General features: G+C 36.1%; 4 protein-coding genes and 1 long non-coding RNA gene across 8 annotated transcripts; 1 reads left to right on the top strand and 4 right to left on the bottom strand.

The window, feature by feature from the left end:
• Positions 1-522: 522 nt before the first annotated feature.
• Positions 523-2,840, bottom strand: LOC147295484 (glycosyltransferase BC10-like). The gene is made up of 2 exons (XM_086231789.1): positions 2,153-2,840; positions 523-1,465 (listed from the first exon to the last, which is right to left on the bottom strand). The coding sequence occupies exons 1-2, from the start codon at positions 2,675-2,677 to the stop codon at positions 830-832; spliced, it is 1,161 nt and encodes a 386-aa protein (XP_086087915.1). The 5' UTR covers positions 2,678-2,840; the 3' UTR covers positions 523-829.
• Positions 2,841-3,814: 974 nt separating this feature from the next.
• LOC147295483 (glycosyltransferase BC10-like) lies at positions 3,815-6,074 on the bottom strand. The gene is made up of 2 exons (XM_086231400.1): positions 4,904-6,074; positions 3,815-4,808 (listed from the first exon to the last, which is right to left on the bottom strand). Exons 1-2 carry the CDS (start codon positions 5,513-5,515, stop codon positions 4,161-4,163), a joined length of 1,260 nt encoding a protein of 419 aa, XP_086087526.1. The 5' UTR covers positions 5,516-6,074; the 3' UTR covers positions 3,815-4,160.
• A 109-nt stretch (positions 6,075-6,183) lies between these two features.
• Positions 6,184-11,241, bottom strand: LOC147295482 (Metallo-hydrolase/oxidoreductase superfamily protein). Of its 3 annotated transcripts, none has more exons than XR_015120266.1 (13): positions 10,798-11,240; positions 10,568-10,715; positions 10,088-10,242; positions 9,649-9,831; positions 9,453-9,528; positions 9,260-9,337; positions 8,957-9,042; positions 8,461-8,534; positions 7,726-7,771; positions 7,363-7,472; positions 7,019-7,193; positions 6,744-6,863; positions 6,344-6,482 (listed from the first exon to the last, which is right to left on the bottom strand). XR_015120266.1 is itself a non-coding variant. In XM_086231399.1 (13 exons), the coding sequence occupies exons 1-12, from the start codon at positions 11,053-11,055 to the stop codon at positions 6,790-6,792; spliced, it is 1,455 nt and encodes a 484-aa protein (XP_086087525.1). In that variant the 5' UTR covers positions 11,056-11,239; the 3' UTR covers positions 6,344-6,482; positions 6,744-6,789. The 3 variants fall into 3 exon arrangements, 2 of the variants coding, with proteins under 2 accessions (XP_086087524.1, XP_086087525.1); XM_086231399.1 differs by having other exon boundaries at positions 6,744-6,855; positions 10,798-11,239; XM_086231398.1 differs by lacking the exon at positions 6,744-6,863 and having other exon boundaries at positions 6,184-6,482; positions 10,798-11,241.
• A 6,499-nt stretch (positions 11,242-17,740) lies between these two features.
• Positions 17,741-18,818, bottom strand: LOC147295481 (uncharacterized). Its single transcript, XM_086231265.1, has 3 exons — positions 18,551-18,818; positions 18,400-18,468; positions 17,741-18,309 (listed from the first exon to the last, which is right to left on the bottom strand). The coding sequence occupies exons 1-3, from the start codon at positions 18,816-18,818 to the stop codon at positions 17,855-17,857; spliced, it is 792 nt and encodes a 263-aa protein (XP_086087391.1). The 3' UTR covers positions 17,741-17,854.
• Positions 18,819-18,880: 62 nt separating this feature from the next.
• On the top strand, positions 18,881-20,715 carry LOC147295480 (uncharacterized). 2 transcript variants are annotated; one of them, XR_015120784.1, is made up of 4 exons: positions 18,881-19,080; positions 19,168-19,213; positions 19,678-19,738; positions 20,378-20,715. It is a non-coding gene; the product is annotated as an uncharacterized LOC147295480 (long non-coding RNA). The 2 variants fall into 2 exon arrangements; XR_015120783.1 differs by having other exon boundaries at positions 19,667-19,738.
• The last annotated feature ends 742 nt before the right edge of the window (positions 20,716-21,457 follow it).

Raw genomic sequence — 21,457 nt, 5'->3', positions numbered from 1 at the left:
AGATGGAAAAAGAATAGCAAAAGAGAGAGGAAGAGGAAGAAGAACAAAAGATAGACGAAGAAGAACATAAGAGAAAAGAAGGTGTTGGGTGATATAATGATGTAAATTGTTAAACCTAATGAGGACATTCTGGGCATTTCAAATATTTCATTAAACAAAACAACCGGTTCCGTGCAGTTTCTCCGCAAAGTGAATTTCAAAAGCATCTAAGAAGCTGCTTCTTAAAATCGCTGCCAATGGCCTTAGGCTGTAATAAAAAGTTGGACTTTATTGCTTTATCAAACGGGGTTTGGAAAAAAAATCGTCAAAATAAGTGATTTTAAGCCTAAAAAAACAATACCAAACGGAGCTTTAGTCTAACATACCACAATGCAATTATTTTGGATCGTCACATTAATTTCTATTGATTTGCCCATAAGTTTGGCTTGAGCTTTATATTTTTTGTATAGGGCCGATTGAAACCGATAAACAAATTCAACGTTTGTAACCGAAAAACAATAAGTAACAAAATTAGAGTGAATATAATACTAAATTTGTGTACTTTTGTATAATATCATTTTTATACGTGTCCCAAAAGAAGTCATTTTTATACAATTTTATTATTAAAACTGTTTGACAGTTCATACATATAAATCAAAGAATATGCGACTATTTAAAGCTATTTCAAACTTATTTAAGTTTTTTTTTTTTTTTTTAGCTTTTGTTGATACAAGAAAAAAGCTTATGGTAACTTAGAAAGTTGAAGGACCATATTCATTTTGTACTCTGCACTGCACTACACTTGATCAATCGAAACAATGAATAAATTATTCGATCATGAATCCATCAATCAGTTGAAGTGCACGAACCTGAGCAGGCTGTCCAAAGTAGCAGGAGGGAACTTCCTGGCGAACAAGAAACAAACATCTGTCCTCCTTCCATTGTATACACATCCAGCACCATACCCACTCCTCATGCTATTCAAAAGCCCAACCGTCACATTTGGGCTCATGAACTCGTAAGGGTGTGGCCCACCCTTGGACCAGTCAACCCAAGTCAAACTCCTATTTGAATTCCTTTCCCCAAATTTGATGTTTACATATGTTGGCAAATAATGCTCATCTGCAAAGCAATAGCCTCTGCACAAGTTCTGGAAAACTGGGTAGTATTTTCGATCCGATACAACTTCAATGGCAAGGTCTCGATCCATTTCAAACCACTGGGATCCTTTCCTCCATTGGGCCAGTGAGATATGTGGGCCGTAACTGTCACTGTATCGGCCCCGTCCAACTGGGCCTGGATCGTCATAGACCTGAACAAAAGTTTGGTTGGAGTTTAAAAGGTAAGAGTAGATGGTGGAGAAGTTGTAGAGTGGGATGCATGATTCTGAGAGCAGAACAAAACGTTGGTTTGAGATGTCAAGAAGAGCATTCGCCAGTAGCCGGCTCTCCGCTTCGATCATGTTTGTATGTCCCCATTCTACTTTCTGAAATAAAATGTAAAATATAAAGTATATTATAAGATAAGAATTTACGTTTCGATGTAAAATATACTCAACCAAAACCATTAAACAATTTAGAAGAAAATGTAACATTCTACGATACGCAATTGAATAAGTGGTTCATTTTGGTTTATACTATGCATAAATACATTTAATGAAGTGTGCATAGTCACTACATTACTGAAAGTTATGCTCCACATTAGTGAAGGTGATCGTTCACGAACCAAGGATTTACAATTTCACTTGATTTGATTATGAGCTGTGCCATACCAAATATGTGCTCTAAGTAGGTAGTTTGTCTAAGCTCTAAACTAAAAAGAGTAGGCACCCTCTTAATCAAGCAAATAGTCATTGGCCAACAACCATTTAGTTTGAACATTTTAGTCAATCAACTTCATATTAATATATTATACATTGTCACAGTCTATATCTAGACACTTTCACTTGTCCCTTTCAAAACTCCTTTTCCCCCCAAAGATACAAGTCTAAAGAATGCAGATCACATTGTAGTATTGTACTACCCCCATATCCCCAATTAGTAACTCCTTCAATTAATTCTATCATCTATGTTATGATTTATGAAGCCTGAGTATGTACGAATTTGAAGTCCAAACAAAATCACAGAAACATAACAAATTTATGCAAACAATGTGAAGCAAGCAAAAAACTGACCTTGCTAGGAATTCCTCTGCCATGAAAAACAGGACTTTCTGGGTGTGATGATGCATTGTATGGTGGATTTGAGTGCACATAAATTGAGTACAAGCCTTGATGGCCTTTGAAGAAGTTGTCCCACAATGGGGCCAAAAGAACAGGACCCTTTGTCAAGAACATGAAAGCAACCTTGGGAACTCGATGGAATGGATATTCCGGAATCCGAGGAGTCACGGAAGCTCTCCATAGCAATTCCACATCGTCCATGTCGTGCCAGACCTTGGGGGGCTTCAGATATTCCTTCAATCCTATACGAGTGTGGCTCATATTGGATGTTGTGGCTGAGAAGGAGGATTGAGGAGGTGGAGTTGAAGATTGAAGAGGAAATGAAGAGTACTCTTTCTGACACAAGAGGCCAAGTATAAGTCCAAGGGTTAAACCACCACCAAAGAGGAGGAAATAAGAGAGGAGTTTGAGGAGTTGGAGTTGGCCATTCAAGGGTTTTGAAAAGAGGCTTAATGGGTTTAGATTTTGATTCTTCATTTTAGAAAAAGAGAGATTGATTATTGTAAATATTTACAACAAAACTTCAATTCTTGATCACCAAAAAGTTGGAGATCACAAGAGGACCAACTGAGAAAATATGAAACAACAAAGAATCAAAGCAAAGAAATCTGAAACGCAAGCAGATATATATGTATGTATGCTGCTGATGACTTTCTAGCTACCGTAGGGGAGGGGCTGGAAGCCCCTCCATTTCGATTTGTCTGCAATAGGAAATAGCGTGTTTCATTTTATTTTTTTGATTTTGCAAAGATGAAAGTTCAATTTCACCAATTTATGCTCCACCTGTAATTTCTTTTGGTGAAATGACTCTTCATTGCGCACCGAATACTAAGACTGATTACCAGTTAATTTGTTTCATCATGACGAGGGTACCTAGATTTTCCCGATTTTTTAAAGAAATACTATTAATTGGTTCATAATTAATTTCTTTTTTTGTTCCATTCATATCCGTTCTTATAGCAAAAGGGTATTTCAGGAATAAAGAATACATGGTAACAAATCTTGTGCCAAACAAATAAGTTGGAATCATGATGACTCAAGTAATGTAAGAAGATTCCGGTCAAAGAAAAAAAAATAATATAAAGAGATTGTATAGTGAAAGGACTAAGCCTACTAATTAGTATTTTGCTTGATGACTTGTCAATGATTCAATATAATAAAAAGCATGATTTGCGGAATATATATGATGGGATGGATGCCATGCACACGCATACACTTTTTTGGTCTTTGAAATGAGAATTTTTTACCCATGCCGACATGCCAACATAGACTTGTGACTAATTAAGAAAATTCCGAATTCAAAGCTAAGTTAAAACTTAAAACTGGTCTCTCTGGTCCATTCTATTATGGTGGCTTATCCATCCCTATACGGAGACTTTAGATAAGGATTCCTCCTGGTCCTTTACTCCTTGATTAATTGATGTGTGATATTGATTGTTGCAAAACAAGCGGTGAAATGCAAACTGCAGGAAGGCTCTTCTGCCAGTCAACTGATCACCCATTACCTCTCTATCTTTAATCTTTGCTTTAATTGAGGAATGACTAAGGATGATGACTTGTTCTTCTACTTCTTGCCAACAGCTCCACGCGGTTCCTTTTCACCCAACCCAGTTACCACTTTTTATCCCCCAAGTAATAAGCTCAACACCATTTCCAATTCAACTTTGCCTTCTAGAATTTTCCTGATCCCATATATAGTAATTAAATGATAGAAACATGCATACAATTAGGACATCTAAGCTGGCAAAAGCTCCAAACTTGATGTCCCTGATATCTCTAGCTATTGCCCCTAATGAGAGATGACAAATTGTCCCAGCAAAAAAACAAAACTACAATTGTTTTAAGTTTCTCTATGCAAACTGAGTCACTCAATTGTTCTTCTGATCATATATAAGTGCAAAGTTCAAACTAGTTAAAAATCTCTCTGTGTTATATAAGAAGCTGGTTCATTCTCTAGGTGTTAGTTAAATCCAAACAGAGCCGGACCCATTTTTAGCAAAGGCTCTAGTGTGCTTGGATGAAATTTCCTAGCAAAGAGGAAGCAAATGGAACTCATGCCACCATTATAAGTACAATTAGAATCAAACCTATGTCTCAACCGATTCAGAAATGTTTCTGTCACATCTTTCCTCGCAAACGTTGTAGGGTGTGAGCCAGCTCTGGACCAATCAACCCAGGTAAGGCTCCTGTTTGAGTTCATCCCCTGCCCAACTTTGGTCACAAAAGTTGCCAAGTAGTGCTCATCCATGTAGCAAGGTGGCTGGCAAAGGTCCTTAAATGTTAAGTAGTATCTCACATCGGATACTATCTCTATGGCAAGCTTTCTGTGAATTTCAAACCACTGTGAGCCCTTGCGCCAATCTGACAATGTCACGGTTGGCCACATTTGCCTGTTGTAACGCCCACGACCAGTGTTTCTTGGGTCATCAAATGAGCCAACAAAACTGTGGTTGGAGTTGACAAGGTAGTTGTAGACTGTGGTGAAATTGAATAGAGGTATGCATGATTCAGAGAGCAGCACAAATCTCTCATTGGAGAAATCAAGTAAGGCATTGGCTAATAGTCGCCTCTCTGCCTCAACCATTGTTGGCTTTCCCCAATCAACTGCCTGCACATCATACATTTTGAAGAAATTGTGAATTTAATTGCATAAACATTAATGTCAATTGGGTTCTTTTTGGAAGTAGGAGATAAAGTTGTGACCTTGCTTGGTATCCTTCGCTTGTAAAACACTGAGGACTCCGGCGGCTGGTCATTGAAGTCGGGTCCTGCATGGAGATAGATTGAGTAGAGGCCTTCATGTCCCCTGAAAAACCTTTCCCAAAGTGGTGCCAATGGCAATGGTCCCTTTGTTAGGAACATGAATGCCACTTTTGGTGTTCGATTATAGGGGTACTCCATGACTTGTGGCACCATAGAAGCTCGCCAGATTAGCTCCTTATCACTCATGGAATGCCATAGCTCCTTGGGAGCTATGTAGTCTCTCAATGATCCTCTTAGAGGCAGTAAATGAGAGGACAAAGAAAAGTTGCACTGAGAATAATGTGCATAGGAAGGCCAAGGTGAGAGTGCAGAAAGTGTCTTCAGCTGAGGGAAGAAGTCCTCTGATGAGCTTATGAATTTCTTAGTGTGATCGCTAATGAACATGCCAAGAACGAAAACGAAAAATGCCATGGTCAAAGAGAGTGTGATGGTGGTTTTGACAAACGGGGTGAGCTTGCCCTGCTTCATCTCTGTATGTTTGTGTATGTGCTTCTCGTTGTGTGGGTGAAAACTTAAAACAAGGAGCCTGATAATTATATAGTTCATGTTCATATGTGAGAACTGAAATGATGTGTGAGGGACGTACTCTTCAGTTGTACCAAGGAGCAAAAGAGTGTGGTTGAGAAATGGGTAGGCCTAAAACGTTTTGATCAGAAGCAAGAGAGAGCACATGAGATGTGCCATCACAACCCTGAAAACGTGATGATAGAATGGGATATCATGGTCCATGGCCCATGGGGTTCACCCGCATAAGTAGAGAGCATGGAGCAAAGGTCATCGATATCATGTGTTTGGTTTTAGAAATGGAAATAGATTCAAAAGGGCATATAACCGCCATTGAAATTAAACAAATTATATTTTTTTGGGACGGAATTGTATTTAAATATTATATCACTTTTTGTCCATATTTGGGTAATTGGATTTCGAGGGGAGAGAGAATACCAATTGAGAAGGTGATTCTAACTTCTTCTTTTTTTCCCAGTTTTTCCTTGGTAAAATTGGATTAAGATACTTATTTATTTATTTTGAAGTTAGCTGAGCAAATAAGTCCGTCATGATCCACAATCATGCATGTCATGAATCCTGACTCGGTCTCACGACAACCAGCAAGGATCGTAATTCTTTTGAGCAACAACAAACCGTTAACGGTGGTCATGGGTCATGGACTGACGGATCGGGGTAGGATTGGATTTTTGGTTGCGATTAACAGACAAAAGAACTGAAAAAGAATGTCAACCATTACTCTTTATTTTTAACTTCATATAATCTTATCAACACACAGCATGTTCCTGATCCTGGCAATTACTCTAAAAAAAAGCAATGAAGGGTCTTACTTGGAAGTAAGCCTATTTTTAAACAAGTACAACACTGCGAAGCTAGCCACCACACCTCCAACAAAAAACTGAGATATCCTTGGCTTCCGAAACTTTGATTGGACACCGCTACTAAGGTATGCCCACATCCATCGAGAGAAGAAATGCAACCCACAAGTTTTCTGGAACTTTTGAATAAAAAATTCCTACATGGAGTAATGCAGCAAGATTTATTAAGCCCCACTTGAATTCATTATCAATATTGCAAGTAATGTTTTGTTCTCTGATGCTGATATTAATAATGATGGACATATATTATAGAATTCAAAATTCTTTGTCTGGGCTCTATATATGTCAAGGATTCAATGAAGTTGCAGATGGGGTTATATTGAACTAACTTGCAAATGGAGTTATATCATAAAAATCAATATAAGTTAAGGGGCAAAATGGAAGGAAAGTAGTCCAACCTAAAGGTAGTTTTTGAGTGGGCCAAAGAGAGAGCAGCTTCCAAGCTCATAATTTACCCACCTTGTCAGGAAATGCAACCAAACTGCAATGGAAAGTTTCTAAAGAGAATCCCTGCACACCTTAAATGGAATTGTTTGAATTTGGATTTAATATGTGTATGCTTGCAGCATTATGTGTACGGGAGCTACCCAACTCAACCATCCATATGCATGTTAATTTGCATTGATATAGAGCCAAGGAAAGAGATTATGTCATGAAACCTGGAAAATGTTACCTTTGGTAACTTATCTTGCTGGGCTAGATGATCCACATGAAGCCTCACATTTGATGAAGCAGGAATCCAAAATCTACGATCAACCTCAGAATATACGTTTGCAACTATGTCAAATAATGTTTCTGCTCCATTGTCTATTGCTTTCAAGATGGAACTTTCTCTACCTCTGCGGTTCCTGAAAAGTAAGACTCATCCGTCTGATTACATTTAATACAGTGCTATGATGTTTTCTTGAATCATGGTTTCTGGCCAAGAACAGTGATGATGATTTTACCAAACACACAAAAAGGAAAAAGGAAAAAGGGGAAGGGGGGGGGGGGGGGGGGGGGGATTATGTTTCATACTTGAGATATCCACAAAGCATGTGCTTTGGCCAAAGATTAACTCTCCCATGCATGGGGATCAAAGCATGTGGGGAAAGTTCCATAAATTTGTAAGTTGATTGAAAGTAATCCTGCAGGTGGTAAGAAAAACAAACATATTTATATGCATTTAATTATAGCAAAGTGAAGATGCTAAACCAACATAGCATGTAACATACACCATAATTCTTAATCTCTGCTCTACCATTCAATCATTAGTATGCTTCTTTCTTTTTTCTTTTTATTTTTTCTGGTATAGTGCGTCATGCCACTCTCGTCAATTAGGCTAGAGGAAATTAAATGAAGTAATAATATACCATGAATAGGACTTTTTAATGAACTTACAGCCATATTTCCCCCGGAAGTAACATCCAGCAGAGCACTACCTTGACTGAAACAAACCAGAGTTGTTTTTAGCAGAGCAGCCCCAGCAGACAAAAACACCAGATGTATAATAAAAACCTAAGTCTAAGAATAAAAACTGAAATTTCCTATAATATAAATACAAATCAGAACAGCAGATACACTGTTCATGGTCTGTTTTCATTTTATTTTAAACCTAGTCAGGTTTGTGCAAAAGGCTAGAAACGTAAACAAGAAGGCTCAGGTTTTCAAGATTCATGCTCATTGGTGTGAGTGCATATGAGGTATAAACACCACAATTAGAAAATTTTCAGCCTAGGGGCCTCATTCATTATCGAACACAAATTTTACAACGCAAAAAAGAAAAGAAAAGAAAAAATAACTTTGTCAAAAAATTATCTTGTTCATATATAATTTATGCTTTTTTTTCATTGTTAATTAATTTATCCCATCTGTAATTATTGTACTATTCTACTGTTTTTGTACTCCTTGGAATTAACTGAGCCTGTGGATTGAAGCATAGTTTAATGCAAGCTGAAGCATTACTTCACGATTTGACACTGTTTTTGAAGAAATTTCATAGTGTGTTACAGTCTACCTAAGTTATTTTCTTCTTTTATAATTTCAAAACATAATAGAATAGTCTTTACTCAGATTCTGCAAATCAAATCATAGGTTAGGGCACTCATAGCAAAGCAGAATTCTATTCTATCTTACCCCACACAATGATCACCAACAATCAATGAGTGAGTACTGGCATGAAGCAGCGCCATATGGCCATCTGTATGTCCCTGATTAAAAGAATTGTTTTTCTCAGAGAAACCAATAGAGAACTAGGTTTCATATCAGATTAAATTTCAGAAGCTATATCAAATAGAAAGATTAAATTAATAAACACTAAATCAAAATATTAGCCAAAAATATGAAACTGAAACCTTGATTATGCTTTTTCTTAAGAAACTATAAGTCATTGGAGCTAATATTATAGAAAACATATAAGAGTAACTGAACAGTAAATAACTTGAATTAGAGTAATGGAAAGATAACTAGCCAGTCTAGCCTAAGAGTATCTGAAAACAAGTGAGCTTCTAATGGTTCACGTCAAATATTGAACTTCCAAGAGAGAAAAAAGGAATGTGGTAGGGTTTCTTGCTCTGTTACAATTCCTGTCATAAATATGATTTGGTTTTGAATAAAAAAATTGGAGCAATACCGGAGAAAAAATGACAGTCAATCGCTGGCCACCAATGCAAATCTCTTCAGTTCCAGAAATTTCAGTAAAGCCAAGAGACCAGTCATCTATCATATGTACAACCAAAGATAAGTATAAGTTCCTAAGCAGACCTTAAGAAGAGTAGAACAAATAATAATAGAAAGATGAAAAATAAAAGGCGTTCATAAAAGAAGAAAACAAAATTATGGTCAGAGAATTATAAATGTTGAAACATTCAATTATAGTATGACATTATTAAATAGTCAGACATGGAATGGAAACACAAAATGTTCCAATTGCAACCTTTCCCAATGCGTCGCATGGTATTTTCATGTGCTAATAAAGTAGCATCAGGATTGCAACGTTGAATAACTGAAAGACCTGGGAAAAGAAAAAGAACAAATGTCCACACATCAATTTAATTTGGCCAAACACAAAAGTTAAATAAAAGGATGGCTTATCCTAAATTTTCCTAGTTTTACAAAAACTAACTTACCATCCACATGATCACGATGGTGATGAGTAACAAAGACAACTAACTTTCTTGGCAAAGCAGCTACAACTTGTGTGAGCTGATCATAAAAAATTTATCAAAGAATCCATTACAAGACTTTGCACTAGAAGGCTAACACTAAACCATTTTTCAGAGGCAGTGGAGCAAAACCTCAGCAGAACAAACTAAAATGTCATACCTCTTCATGGAATTCAGACCGGCACCCTGGATCCACTATCAATGCATCTCCAGAAGCGATAAAACCATTCTTCCCACTGTCATTTGAAGTGCTTTTAGGTGCAAAAACAACCAGGTTTGTTGTACAAAAAGGATTTGCTGTCCTGCTTCCCATAGGTACAAGTACAACACCGGGAGGATACTCCTGAAATTGAGAATAAGTCTTTAACCTACAAAAGATATATTAATACGCTGCATGTAAAGGACAATGAAGAGAGTTTCTACAAGAACGTAAACACAGATCTGAATCTGTAATGCTTGATAAAGACCATTCCAAACCATTCTAGTAACTCCAAGGAGTTAAGCTTCCTTATCACTACTTCCAAGTACTTCATCCTTGTTGCTTATTGTGGTACATTCAATCCAACTAGAAAATTGCAGTAAGTCAAAACACAGCTAACCTGGTAATGTAAGGTGGATGGGATTTTCAACTCTCTTGATTGTAAAGATTCATTTAGAAGACCAGTAACTATCAAAGGCCCCACACGATCACTGCTTGGTTTCACTTCCACAAGCCAGCTTAGACAGCTTTGGATGGACATCCACTTAAAAGACTCTGCATGTGAACCTTAACATAAGTTGCATATTTCTTAACAAAATAACACATTTGTTACCATTTTGAAGTTCTCGACACGGCTTAAATTACATGAACTACTGGATTTGCCTAATCTTTTAGACATAAAACTACCAGTTCGTCTAAGTTTACTCATATATTTATGTCCCCGCTGAACTATACTTCAGTGTTAAAAAATATTTTATCAAACCCAAGCAACGAGAGGAAATAAAATCGAACAAGTTCAGCAATCAGAGCAATTTAACTATATATTATATTAAGTTAAAATAAATAAATAAATGCTAAAGCGACACTGATATAAGCAAACCTTGTAAATTTTGACCAGCAGCTACCAATTTTCCCCTAAAAAACACCGAATTAATGGGCGGCCCAGGCCCAAATTGAGCTTCCTCCACATACTTCCAGAACCTCCAATCTCCACCATCAGCTGCCTTAAACCCTACTTGTTCCAAAACCTATTAAACTAATAAATATAAGTGATAAAATCCGAAATTCCCAATCAAAATCAGCAATGCAACGATAAAAATTCACAAATACCTGACTGAGAGCCGAACCGATATCGAATTTTGTCAACTCGATCTTCTCTGAGCACGACTCTGCGCCTTTCACTGCAATTGAGGGCTCGGATTGTCCTTCTAGAAGGTTCAATTGCGCGGAGGGCAAGTCCCAGAGATCGGAATCAACGTACGAGTCGTACTCCTCATCGTTGAATTTCGGTGGCCGCGTCTGTCTCACGAGGAGATATTCGGCGTCGTTTAGAGGGTTCTCAATAATCAGAACGAGGTGGTGATGCATTGCAACTAAGATTTTAGATTTGGAACAAAATGCGATGAATAAATTGAAGAGAGAAAAGAGTGAAAGGCAGGGTTTTCAATTTGCAGGTGGTTGTACCAAACAGCGGTAAAACCGTACGGGATTTTAATGGGTTTCACAGTGAGGGTTTCGCATCGAATGAGGTTCTTGAAGTTAAAGATGCTGGAATAGCGACCTTGATGTGACGTTATTGGAGGTTTTAGACGTTGAGGTAGGCGGTTGGCGCTAAAATAATAAGAGTTTTGGGTCTTGGGCTTGAACCTGTATTAATAATTTGAGCCCACTTCCGATTTGGGCCACTTATTGGTTTTTTTTCCAACCCACTCTGTATTAAGCTATGGGTATTACTATTAACAATGGACCTACTCTGCATCCAAGGCCATCATTGTGTAGCCTATGAAGGTTCAACTACAAAAAAAACCTTTTTATTTGAAAAATAAATTTTAAAAAAATCACTTGTCATTTGGGACAGGCGTTGTGGATAGAAAGGATGGTGGTACATTTGTTGTTGCACCAAGCCAACAAGATAACAACAAACATCTGGGACATGCAGTGTCATGATTGATGGACGTTGAATGAATTGTCCAAGGCATGGAAAGCCACTAAAGAGCATGGTGCACGATTTGATTGTATTGGAGATTCATGGACAACTTTCAGCCACACAACATTACAAAGTTAACTAACAACATATTAAGATTAAGTTAACAAAAGACAAGAACTTAATTAAACATAATAATGCCAATGATTGGGCTACAAGTCTACAACATATGACATATAAAGGTATTAATGTATGTAGCCTTCTTTTCACCTTTCCTTAAATCTTTCTCTACCTTAATTAACAATTGAGAATCTTCAAAGCTTTTTATTTTCACCAATAGTTGGCCTACAAGTTTACTCTTTAATTAACTCATTTTCTAGAAAATTTATAAAACTAATTCTTTTGAATATTAAGGCAATTTATTTGTCGAGTATATGATAACTACAAGTGTAGTAGTCTATCGTAGTTATCACATGATTACATTGCATTACACACATAGTATATAACAATGAATTTGAGGAGTATAGGATCAATGACTCAATATAGTGGTCTATAACTTGACCAACAACATATGAATCCTATATTCTATGCTTTATTAATTTGACATGCCAAATAAAATTTTTAAAACTTGGGTCAAAGTAAAGTGATTATTAAAATGAGTCAAATAACTTCCCTAACATTTTACCATTAGGTGGTACATAACCTTTAGTTGCAGAAAACATGGATATAGGTAGGATTAGGAAGTCCTTGCCTCCTTGGCAATAGATGTTAAGACCCAGCCTACACAGTACACACGTTGGTATGGGGTATCAATACACACACTAATTTGCTACTTTTGCAGCTACCAATTCCTATTGCTCCTATTTCTCATTTCAGTATCATGTTAATTTAGATTAATTAGCTGATCATCATTCGTTTTGAAAGTGGAGATCGAAGGCCATTTCAATGTGGAGAAAGAAAAGAGTAACAAACTAAATATTAAAAGTTACTTGGTAATGCCGCCAATATCTCAAGCCAAAAAGCACAGACGCAAATTAAATAAAGTTGAGAAAGGCAATTTGGCTTTGCACACTAGAAACATGTAGACGTGGATAACTGGATATGCCATTGGAGGCTTTTTATAACTAAACATTAATATTGGATGTTGGTACGTTGTACACTTGTACGTACTACTGGACCCATCGTTTAATTATATCAATCGATCTCCTAATCGATCCACTCCTAAAAGCATGTGGAATATTGCTGCAATCTGCATATAAATCCGCTCACTTACTTATCATCCATTCAATTTATATCATAATGAACTTTATTAATTCTTCAATTATTCACAGGAAAGAGATTCAAAGCACCAAGACGTGAATTAAGGATATGCTTTGTTTTAAAACATTTATTAAAACTGAGAGGATGGTGGAGGTGCTACCTAGCTAGCTTTAATTACCTAAAAGAACAAGATATATATCATCAATATATTGATCATGATGGGCCAAATCTAATTACAGAGCATTACAGTAATGGTGGACTACCCACATTGGTTTTCATGTATTTAAAATTTTAAATGAAGAATGTGTGGCAAACATATATAAGCATTGCACGCTCCACCAAATTTGTTTAATACTTTAATCGTCCACTCACCAAATAATCTATATATAGTTAATTATATAGTTGAGTGACTACTGACGTACTAATCGATATATCCAATTGGTGTAGATTAGGGGTGTGATTTGGATTGGAAAATCCGAATCCGACCGATTTCAATTCAAAATTTTCAAATTTTGGAACGTTTGAATTAAATTCGAAATCCGAAAATATAGAATTCCGAAAAAAATTAGATTGGAATTGGAATGTATCTGTAAATTCCGATCCAATCCGAATTCCGATCCGAAAAATTCTGAAATTTTTCAACGGCATTCCGATTTGATATTTCCGAAATTATGTCAATTTATTCCATATTTATATTAATATTATATCATTTATTTAGTTTTTTACTATATGTTTCATTAATTTGTTATTTGTTTCAAACATACACATACATATATATTAAAAAAAATAACTAATACTATTAATATAAACATATGTACATTATAAATATATGTGTATCATAATAACATAAATGCTAACAAAAACACCCACATTTTTTGTACGTGTAATTACTAATTTTTTTTGTTTGTTTTTACTAATAATAAAAGGTAACGTGAAGATTTCGATTTTTTATCTGAAAATTTCAAATTTTTATCCGAAAGTTTCGAAAATGTAATATTCCGAAAAAATCCAAAAATTCTGAAAAATTTGAAAATTCCGAATTAGAATGAGATGTTGAAATTCTGATTTTTGGAATCGATTGAAATTGAAGTTTCATTCTGAAATTTTTTGAATTGAAATTAAAACACTCTATTTCCGATCCGATCTGTCTGAAACACACCCCTAGTGTAGATAAAAATCGACTTGTGTTCAGATTAGACGACTTTATATGTGTGTTCAAAAAATTGGGGTTGTGCCCTTTGGAGTTTGGACTCTGGTGATGATGATTATGATGGTGTTGTCTCTTTAATTTTCTTTGTTCTGAAACTGATGGTTGATTTTGTAATTAAGAAAAAAAAAATCTCTAAGCCGTTCCAGTTTGAATGTTTTCTGAATATTCCTTGGTTATGCTTCATAGAAATGTTGCTTGATTTTGACTTCACTCCTTACTTTATAGGATTAATTTCAGTTGTCGTCCTTCTAATTTATTAATGCCAAAAGGTCTACTAAAAAACATTAAGAAGCCGGCAAAGTGGAATTATATACACATTAAAGTAGGTTAGCAGAATGAAAGTTGTCGTGACCAAATCTCACTCCGAGTCCAAGGCATATATGGTGGGTGGGGAAAGGTATATATATATACTATATACTATTTACATATGTAGACTAGCTACTAGCCCTGTGTTCATGTACCAAATTTCTACTCGCCCAATCCCCTCATGGATTGGCTAGCTAGGACCATTCAATTGCATAATTAAGTCCATATACATATACCTACCCTAAGATCTCGATCGGAACCCTGCAAGTTTAAAGAATGGATTTGAAATCAATGTTAATGTTAATACATTAATATTTAAACCTTAACATTATTAGTAATAGAGCACTACTACTACTACTAATCTTGAACACCGTCGGCTCTAGTATTACTGATAGGCAGTCAACCAGTGTTGATGGGCGAATTAGATATGAAGATTTTATCTCAAAAGGCATTCGTGCATGCTATTAGTAATGAATAACTTAACTTATATATATATATATATATATATTTTTTTTTTTGGTAAAATTTAATTCATTAATTAATTCATATGAATGGTTTGTTTGGAGCGACAAAAAACCAATAATTGATTCATGAATTTAAATACCCATTTGGCCTGCATTGTAAGGCCACTTTCTCTCCAGTGCTCCTAAAGTATGAACTCACTAGGTGCTGCATTATCGTGTATGCTTTATTGAGCCTCAAGTTTTGTAAGGCATCATAAATACTATGAAAATCACGAACTAGCTGCATGCATAGTGCATGCCACAGGCCTACAATAGGGCATGCATTTTTCACCATATATGAAACATTATGTGATGGCGGATCGATGGTGGGTGGTTGAATATTAATTCTTTAATATTTTGTCAAAATTATGCATGCATGTCCAAAATTCTTGCCTGTCTTAGTTGTACGTCCATATCATAAACATATATACCGGCCATCAATTTGTTGAATTAAACCTGACAGGTTAATTTAAAAAAAAAAGTTTTGAATTGTGGATAGGAATTAGGTGAGGTTTTGCAACCAAAGTAATGAGTATCTCAACTGCTTTCTAGAGAACTTATACTTTGGCCGTAAATTTAATACTTGTACTGCAATTCAATGGGCTGGTTTTCTAACATACTGTGTTATTCTATATTAATTCCCATAAAAAGTAGAAAAAAAAAATAGGAAATAAATTACTGAGCAGGGGTTTTATGGGCAGGGAGCTTAGCTAGCTGCAGCTAGCTGATCAATCAGAATGGTTCTTTTCGATCATATGATACAAAATATATGCATTTATCATATATGCTGTCGTTCTCGATCAAAAGAATATTGTTTCACTAACCATTGTTAAAGTTAACCCAAAACTAAAATGAAAATTATATGCACAATAAATTAGGATGGGGGAGACTTTTTAATAAGTATGATTCTAATTAATTAATTAGTTCCAATGAGGTAAGGCCAAAGAATTTTTCAGGACTTTCGATCTGCTTGGAAAAAGTGCATATTATTATTAAAACGCCACAACTTTGAAAAATTATTGTGTATATCCGATATACCGTCATGTGGTATAACCAATATATGTAACGTGTAAGGGTATTATTAGACATTATATTTATATTAGAATGGTATAATATTAATAACATACATTCATATTATGTCACATTAGATTATTTACATCACGTGACGGTGTATTGGATACACAGAATAATTTTTCTACAACTTCAAGCTGATCGGATGAAAACATGTTTTCATGATATGAAGAATTATAGTGTCACATCTAAGGGTTCTGATTAATCACATTACTTAGCTAGTTGTGTTAATTAGTACCACCACTCATTCTAAATCACGTTAATAAATCACCTAATAATTTAGGTAATCATAGGATAACTAAATTCCCTCCTCCGCCCAACAAAAAAAAATTGAAAGCTATAATTAGCAGCTAGCTGTCTTGTTTTTTTCTTTTCCTTTTTGGAGAAAAATAAAATATGTAATTTGTAAATTTCTGTGTACATTAATGTGAGTTTATCGATCTTAAATATACCTTACAAAATTTTCCAACGAAAGAAAAAGAGGAAGGATCTTTTTGGTTTTACAACTATATATATGCATATCATGACATACGTACGTGTCATCTTGATCGATGGTCCCAAGCAACACAGCCAGCCTAGCAGTCTTGGAATCTCCAAATCTGTGGGAGAAGATTGAACCTGTGACCGGCCACACGGGTATGTCACGTGACACCCAAAGATTGGCACGTCCTCCATGTCCGTTTCAACTTTCATGTGACTCCAGCTTGTTCCAATAGAAGGGAAAAGGACTTTTTTATTTTTCTTTTAAGAAAAAAGGTGTGAGACCCAAAATTTTTCAAATTTATTTTGGAATTTTTCTTTAATTTCTAGAATTTTTCTAGAAATTTGTTTGGCGGAAAATCGTATTTTTCACCTTAAGTTTTAATTGTTTGACCAACTTTGACTAGAGTTTTGACCCAAGTTAGACCTTTAGAAGGTGGTACTTTTACTCACGAACCCAACGGAGCAAGTCTCGTATTATTCCGAGTCCGGAAAATTATTTTATGAATTTCCCAAAATTTCATTTTTAAAAGCATTTTATCTTAGTTTGTGGAGCTTGAAATTTTTGAAATTTTTCTAAAGGGCAAATTGGTAATTTGACCTCATAGTTAATTAGTACTAGTCGATACGAGTCCGTAGTATTTTTCGGGGTATTTTTCCGAGTCCCGAGCTATTTTTAATTAATTTTTGAAGTTGAGAAAAATAGGAAAAAGAAAATAAAATAGGAAATACCAGATCGCGCCACGTGGTACGATCTGGGCCGTTGGATCTCGCATGGCCCATCTGATCCGACGGCTGCATGTGCAACCAGCTGCATGGCCCGCGACACGTGGCAGCCTCTCCACTTGACACGTGGCGACGGTTGGTGGTGAGTCCACCCACTGAGTCAACGAGTTGACCGAGTTGACTCAGTCAAGCCTTCCTATAAGGGTGTGTTTGGTAATACTGTGAAAATAATTAGCTGTGAATTAAAGCTGCTGTGAAGTATAACTAACTGTGAAACAAAGTAGTTTAGTGTTTGGTAAATTGTGTTTTCAAAAGTGCTGTGAAGTAAAAGTAGCTGTGAAGCAAAGCAATACTGTTTGGTAAATTTTCATGTAAAAGTGCTTTGGATGTTTATAATGACTAAAATTGACATGTTATAGTTGAAAATATTTTTTACTCATTTGTTTGGCAAAAAAAAAGTGTTTTTTGCTTGTTTTTCAATTTTTTTTTACAAATTAATAGTTTTTCATTTTACATGTTAATATGTATGAGGTCTAAACTGACACACGTCTCTCATTTGTTTGATATTTGAAAACATAACTATATAATATTATCTAACAAAAAACTATAACTAACATTCGACATCTTTTTCAACGTAAAATAAGAATTAAAAATATTGGCAATAATAACAAATACATATTAAAACGTCTAAATGGATGCACGAATTAAACTTGTAGCAATGTTATTTCTCAGTTGCTCCATCTCTTGTGCTCCCGAACCCTGGGTAATATGATAATCCTCAATTTGATCTGCCTCCTCACTTACGATGTCATTTGGGTCATCCTCACTTTCATTAAAATGTATATCACGGTTGGCATGCCTTCGTATGTAGTTATGAAGTGCCATAGTTGCAATGACAATTTTAACTTGCTTCGTGAACGAGTAATTGGGCATGTCCCTTAAAATCTTCCACCTTCTTTTCCATACTCCAAAAGTACGCTCAATGACACTCCTAAGGGAAGAGTGCGCGTGGTTAAATATCTCTCTAGAACCTCTTGGTTGGCTACCCCTGCGGAAATCTGGAAGATGATATCGTTCACCCTTATATGGTCCCAAATACCCAATCATTTGTGGATACCCAGCATCCACAAGATAATATTTACCTGTCAAATACATTATATGTTTAATTATACTATAATTTTAAACTATAAAATTGAAAGTTCAACATTATAATATTGAAAGTATAATATTACCATTTGGAGGTTTAGGAAAGTTTAAAGCATCATTTTGTAAAACTGACATGAATACTCTTGTATCATGTGCAGTGCATTACTGAAGTAGCAGTACTCCTAGTTTCAATTGCATCAACCATTCGATCAATTTGTTGCGACAATTTCGCAGCACCTCCTACTTTTCCCCTTCTTGTAAAAGTTCCTTTGTCTTTCTTCTCTTCAGTTGCTTTTCTTTTTCCCTTCCCTGAAGAACTTTCAGTAACTTGTGTGGTTTCCATTGTGTGAGTAGTATCATCGGAGTCACCACTACCTTCGAGTGCAATATCATCACCATTCGATGCTTCTTGATTTTCAGACGGAAGTACACCAGATGAGGGTGCCCAAGCATGCTGGCCAGTGGCCACAGTGTTCATAAACATCCTATCAAGCTTCTGCTCCATATCAGGACTAATGCCGCACCCTTGCTGGTTCTTCACCCATTTCAGCCGCACGCTTCCCAAGAGAGAGTTTCTCTCTCCTCTCTCCTCTCTCCTCCTTTCTCTCTCTTCTTCAATCTTGTTTTGAGTTTATCTTGAGTTCTGGAGCTCCGATCGACGATCCGATTTCGCCTACACGATCGTGGTGACGAGCTCTTCAATTCTAGTAGTGTGAAGGCTATGTTTTGGTGAAGTTTTAAAAAAAAATCATTTCTGAGCTCCATAGGTAATTTCTTGATCCCTGTCGAATTTCTGCTAAAATTTTGTTAAATAAATCTCTTGTTAATTAGGCTATTTTAATCTTATTATTTAGCAAGTCTAGTAGTACCGAGACTCTGCTCGTGGGAAGTCTTCAACAGGTATACCCTTAACCCAGCTTATTTAATTTACTGTTGTTTAAGTGGTGGTTATAGACGAAACACCGTTTAACTGTTGTTATTAAATAAACTTAATAAATATTGAGGCCATATCAGTGGTAACCAAATAACGTGATGACTAAGGTCAGTCCATGAGCATACAAGCGTTGGGTACTGAGCCAGAGCTCCCTCAGTTTCCCCATGCACTGACCTGGTCACGTTGTAAGGTTCATATCTGATCAACCTCCTCGACAATAAATTAAAATAAACTTAGAAACCACACGGTCTGACATGACTGTCTGCCTCGGGGAGCAGGGTCATGCCGGATCAAGAATTTAGAGAAGCCTAGCAAGTTACGCTAGTGCCAAACCTCTAAATTTTACTTGGTCTTAACAGACAAGGCTGAGAGTACGTTTAGTACGTTCCTAATAGCTGTCGTCGGATTCGGATCTCCAGTTTCCCAACAGGTACAAGTGGGACCCAGACACAGGAAAGGGATCAGGCAAGGGACACACTTTGGTAAAACAGGTAGGGGGAAGGTACCATATCCCGGTTATTGGATTTCCTGCCTATTTTCGTACTATATGTATATGAAAATGTCTTTCACAGAGAATGTGCATGATTTTTGTATGGCATATTTGTGTGATTTTCTGTGTGATACCTTGGACGACCTGAGAGTAACGGGCACGTGTTGTGACCTTGGGTTTCGATCCCCTAAACCTCCGGAGGGGTAAGTACGGACTGGTTAGTCGAATGTCCTTCTAGGGAGGCTAACCAATGTGGTATTACCAGGTAAATGGATACTCTCACCACAGTATCGAGGTGGTGGTTGAATTTCCGATACTGGTGGTTGGCCTGTATGTGATCGGTCGCAGGTATGTTTCTGAACTATGTCACGTGACAGGAAGGATTTTCACTGAAAAAGATGCATGAGCATGCAAAGGTTTTACTCACTGATTATTGGCATAATTATCTTTATCATTACTGGCTTTGGTTACAATATTATTGATATTGATACCCTGTTTTTGGGTGTGCATTGCTTTTAAACTGTTTTCCTTGAAATCCTATATTTTCGAGTATTGTTTCAAACCTAACCAGGATTTTCCCTCGAGGGGAAGCGATGAACGTATGTGACGCTTACCCCCTACTGTACTCTTGTGAGTGCAGATAATCCAGTTGTTGGAAACCAAGATTGAGGTCGTGGGTGTGGCACTTGTAGCTTGTCAGTTTCAGTCTTGCTATCTGGTTTAGATCCTTTCTTTGGATCCGTGGTGGTGTTTCTCTTTCATCCTCGTAGGTGGCATATCCCAATGGCTATCCATGAGTCCAATTTGTTGCACCACTTTGTTGAAGACTGAATCACTCTGGCGTGGGTTGGACTATCCTGACATATCTGTTTATCTACTGTTTTATTATGTAGCATTAGGGTTAGTGTATTTGAAACACATAACCCTCACGGGTTGGTACTCTTTACTGTTATTTATAATATGAGGCATTTTCAGTAATTTCTTCCGTTGTATTTTTTTACTACTCTGATCCAACCCGGGTTCTTCAATAAAAAGGGCTTAACTCGTTTTAGAGAGCTTGAGAATATAATACTCGGGGTAAGGGGTATTATAGTCTCAGGATCTTTAAGACGGGTGCCGCTGTGGTGTTCCCAGTTTCGGGGCGTCACAAAAGGTGTGTTAGAAATATGAGTATCAATCCTGAAGACGAAATATGAGATTATTTTTGTAAAAAAATAAAAATTAATGCAGGTAGTTCGAAATATATATGAGTGCTTAAATATAACTCATTTGCCTGTTTGGTTTAATAATACAACATGTGAGAGGTTACATATGAAATTCATACAATAAATAATTATTATAATTTTTGTTCATATACTTTTATCCTATTTTTACTTAAGCAAATCTATAATATGAAATACAAAATTCAAAATTTTTATGAAATTTAAGAGAGTGTTATTTCGTTTCATATAATGTGAAGAAACAACTTTTGATCAATAGACTCAATTTGATAATTTCATTAGTATTAAGTTTTTAAAAAAATTGTTAGTATTATGGACACTTAAATCATATGACCAACATCTTGAATGATAATATAGAAATTTGGACATATTAGGTAAGAAAATAATCTCTAACATGTAGTTTTTCTTTATTTTTGTTGTGTGGCTCATATCTAGTGTATAAGACTCATCAAAGTAAGATGGAAATGGCTAATGTCAAAATAATGAGCAAAGAAATTTGT

This window comes from Dryas octopetala, chromosome 2 (assembly GCF_963921425.1).
Source record: "Dryas octopetala chromosome 2, drDryOcto1.1, whole genome shotgun sequence".
Classification (NCBI taxonomy): domain Eukaryota; kingdom Viridiplantae; phylum Streptophyta; class Magnoliopsida; order Rosales; family Rosaceae; genus Dryas; species Dryas octopetala.
The sequence above is the reverse complement of the archived record's forward strand: the minus strand, read 5'-3'. Positions and strand labels throughout refer to the sequence as shown.

Bases quoted from the DNA above. Each gene is read 5' to 3' on its own strand.
- LOC147295482 (XM_086231398.1), bottom strand. From the start codon at position 11,055: ATGCATCACCACCTCGTTCTGATTATTGAGAACCCTCTAAACGACGCC. The intron at 9,338-9,452 runs GTAAGTTAGTTT...TTCTTTTCCCAG, and splicing joins CCATCGTGATCATGTGGATG to GTCTTTCAGTTATTCAACGT. The intron at 9,043-9,259 runs GTTGCAATTGGA...TACATATGATAG, and splicing joins CATGCGACGCATTGGGAAAG to ATGACTGGTCTCTTGGCTTT.
- LOC147295484 (XM_086231789.1), bottom strand. From the start codon at position 2,677: ATGAAGAATCAAAATCTAAACCCATTAAGCCTCTTTTCAAAACCCTTG. The intron at 1,466-2,152 runs GTCAGTTTTTTG...ATTTTATTTCAG, and splicing joins GCAGAGGAATTCCTAGCAAG to AAAGTAGAATGGGGACATAC.
- LOC147295481 (XM_086231265.1), bottom strand. From the start codon at position 18,818: ATGGAGCAGAAGCTTGATAGGATGTTTATGAACACTGTGGCCACTGGC. The intron at 18,469-18,550 runs GTGCTGCGAAAT...AGTAATGCACTG, and splicing joins AAGAAGGGGAAAAGTAGGAG to CACATGATACAAGAGTATTC. The intron at 18,310-18,399 runs GTAATATTATAC...TGTATTTGACAG, and splicing joins CTTTCCTAAACCTCCAAATG to GTAAATATTATCTTGTGGAT.
- LOC147295483 (XM_086231400.1), bottom strand. From the start codon at position 5,515: ATGAACATGAACTATATAATTATCAGGCTCCTTGTTTTAAGTTTTCAC. The intron at 4,809-4,903 runs GTCACAACTTTA...TATGATGTGCAG, and splicing joins AGCGAAGGATACCAAGCAAG to GCAGTTGATTGGGGAAAGCC.